General features: G+C 26.5%; 1 protein-coding gene across 1 annotated transcript; it reads left to right on the plus strand.

Moving 5' to 3' along the window:
- Window positions 1-362: 362 nt before the first annotated feature.
- Window positions 363-938, plus strand: LOAG_19236 (hypothetical protein; the record flags this gene model as incomplete). The annotated part of the gene is made up of 2 exons (XM_020451888.1): window positions 363-438; window positions 796-938. Coding segments are annotated over exons 1-2 (213 nt in total), but the record flags the coding sequence as incomplete, so codon positions are not given.
- Window positions 939-953: the final 15 nt, after the last annotated feature.

Genomic DNA, 953 nt, shown 5'->3' on the forward strand with positions numbered 1-953 from the left:
ACCCAAAATAAAGGTAAATAAGAGAGAGAGAGAGAAGAGAGAAAGAGAGAGGGAGTGGAAGAATGAGAGAAAAAAAGTACAGAATAAATGTGATTTGGGTGAACATTTTCAAAATTTAATATGATAAATTTTGAAATGAGACGAATGATATAAGAGAGAGGATAAAGATAAATAGGGAAAGGAAAATATGATTGAAGAGATGCGAAAGATAGTTAAAATATTTTAAAATGGGAAAGAATTTTCAATGTTATTTCCAAAAACTGGATTTCTATAAAAGAGTAAGAGAGATGATGGTAAGATATGAGATATGTGTAACAGCGATAATAACACTTAGAGGAGAAGAGGTATAATAACATATCAAACGGGGAATGATACCACCTTTCCTATGGTTATTTTTAATCATTAAACATGTTCATTCCGGTTTTACACCATGTAATGGTATGTATATTATCGATTGATTTGTAAAATAAATATTCAAATTTTAGACTAACAATTTTATTATTATCAAATATTTATTTTATCATAATTTATCGAAATATCTAATAATAATTATGAGATTATTTATAAATATGGATGACATATGACAATATTTGTAAAATGAGACATATGACAAAATTTATCCTTGACATGTATTAATCAATATTTTATTGCCATTTATTTTATCATAATTTATCGAAATATCTAATAATAATTATGAGATTATTTATAAATATGGATGACATATGACTGACAATATTTGTAAAATGAGACATATGACAAAGTTTATCCTTGACATGTATTAATCAAAAAATTCAGGAAAATCACCACTTGGTGGTACATGTGATTGGAATATTGATTGTGAGAATAAAGGATCAATATGTTTACGTGGACGTTGTCGATGTCATCCACATTATGCACAAATTATTGATGATAAAGAGGTAATCCACGTTGTAAACGATGTAAGTATTTAATAT

The sequence above is a fragment of the Loa loa genome, assembly GCF_000183805.2.
Source record: "Loa loa unplaced genomic scaffold supercont3.3623, whole genome shotgun sequence".
NCBI classification, from domain to species: Eukaryota; Metazoa; Nematoda; class Chromadorea; order Rhabditida; family Onchocercidae; genus Loa; species Loa loa.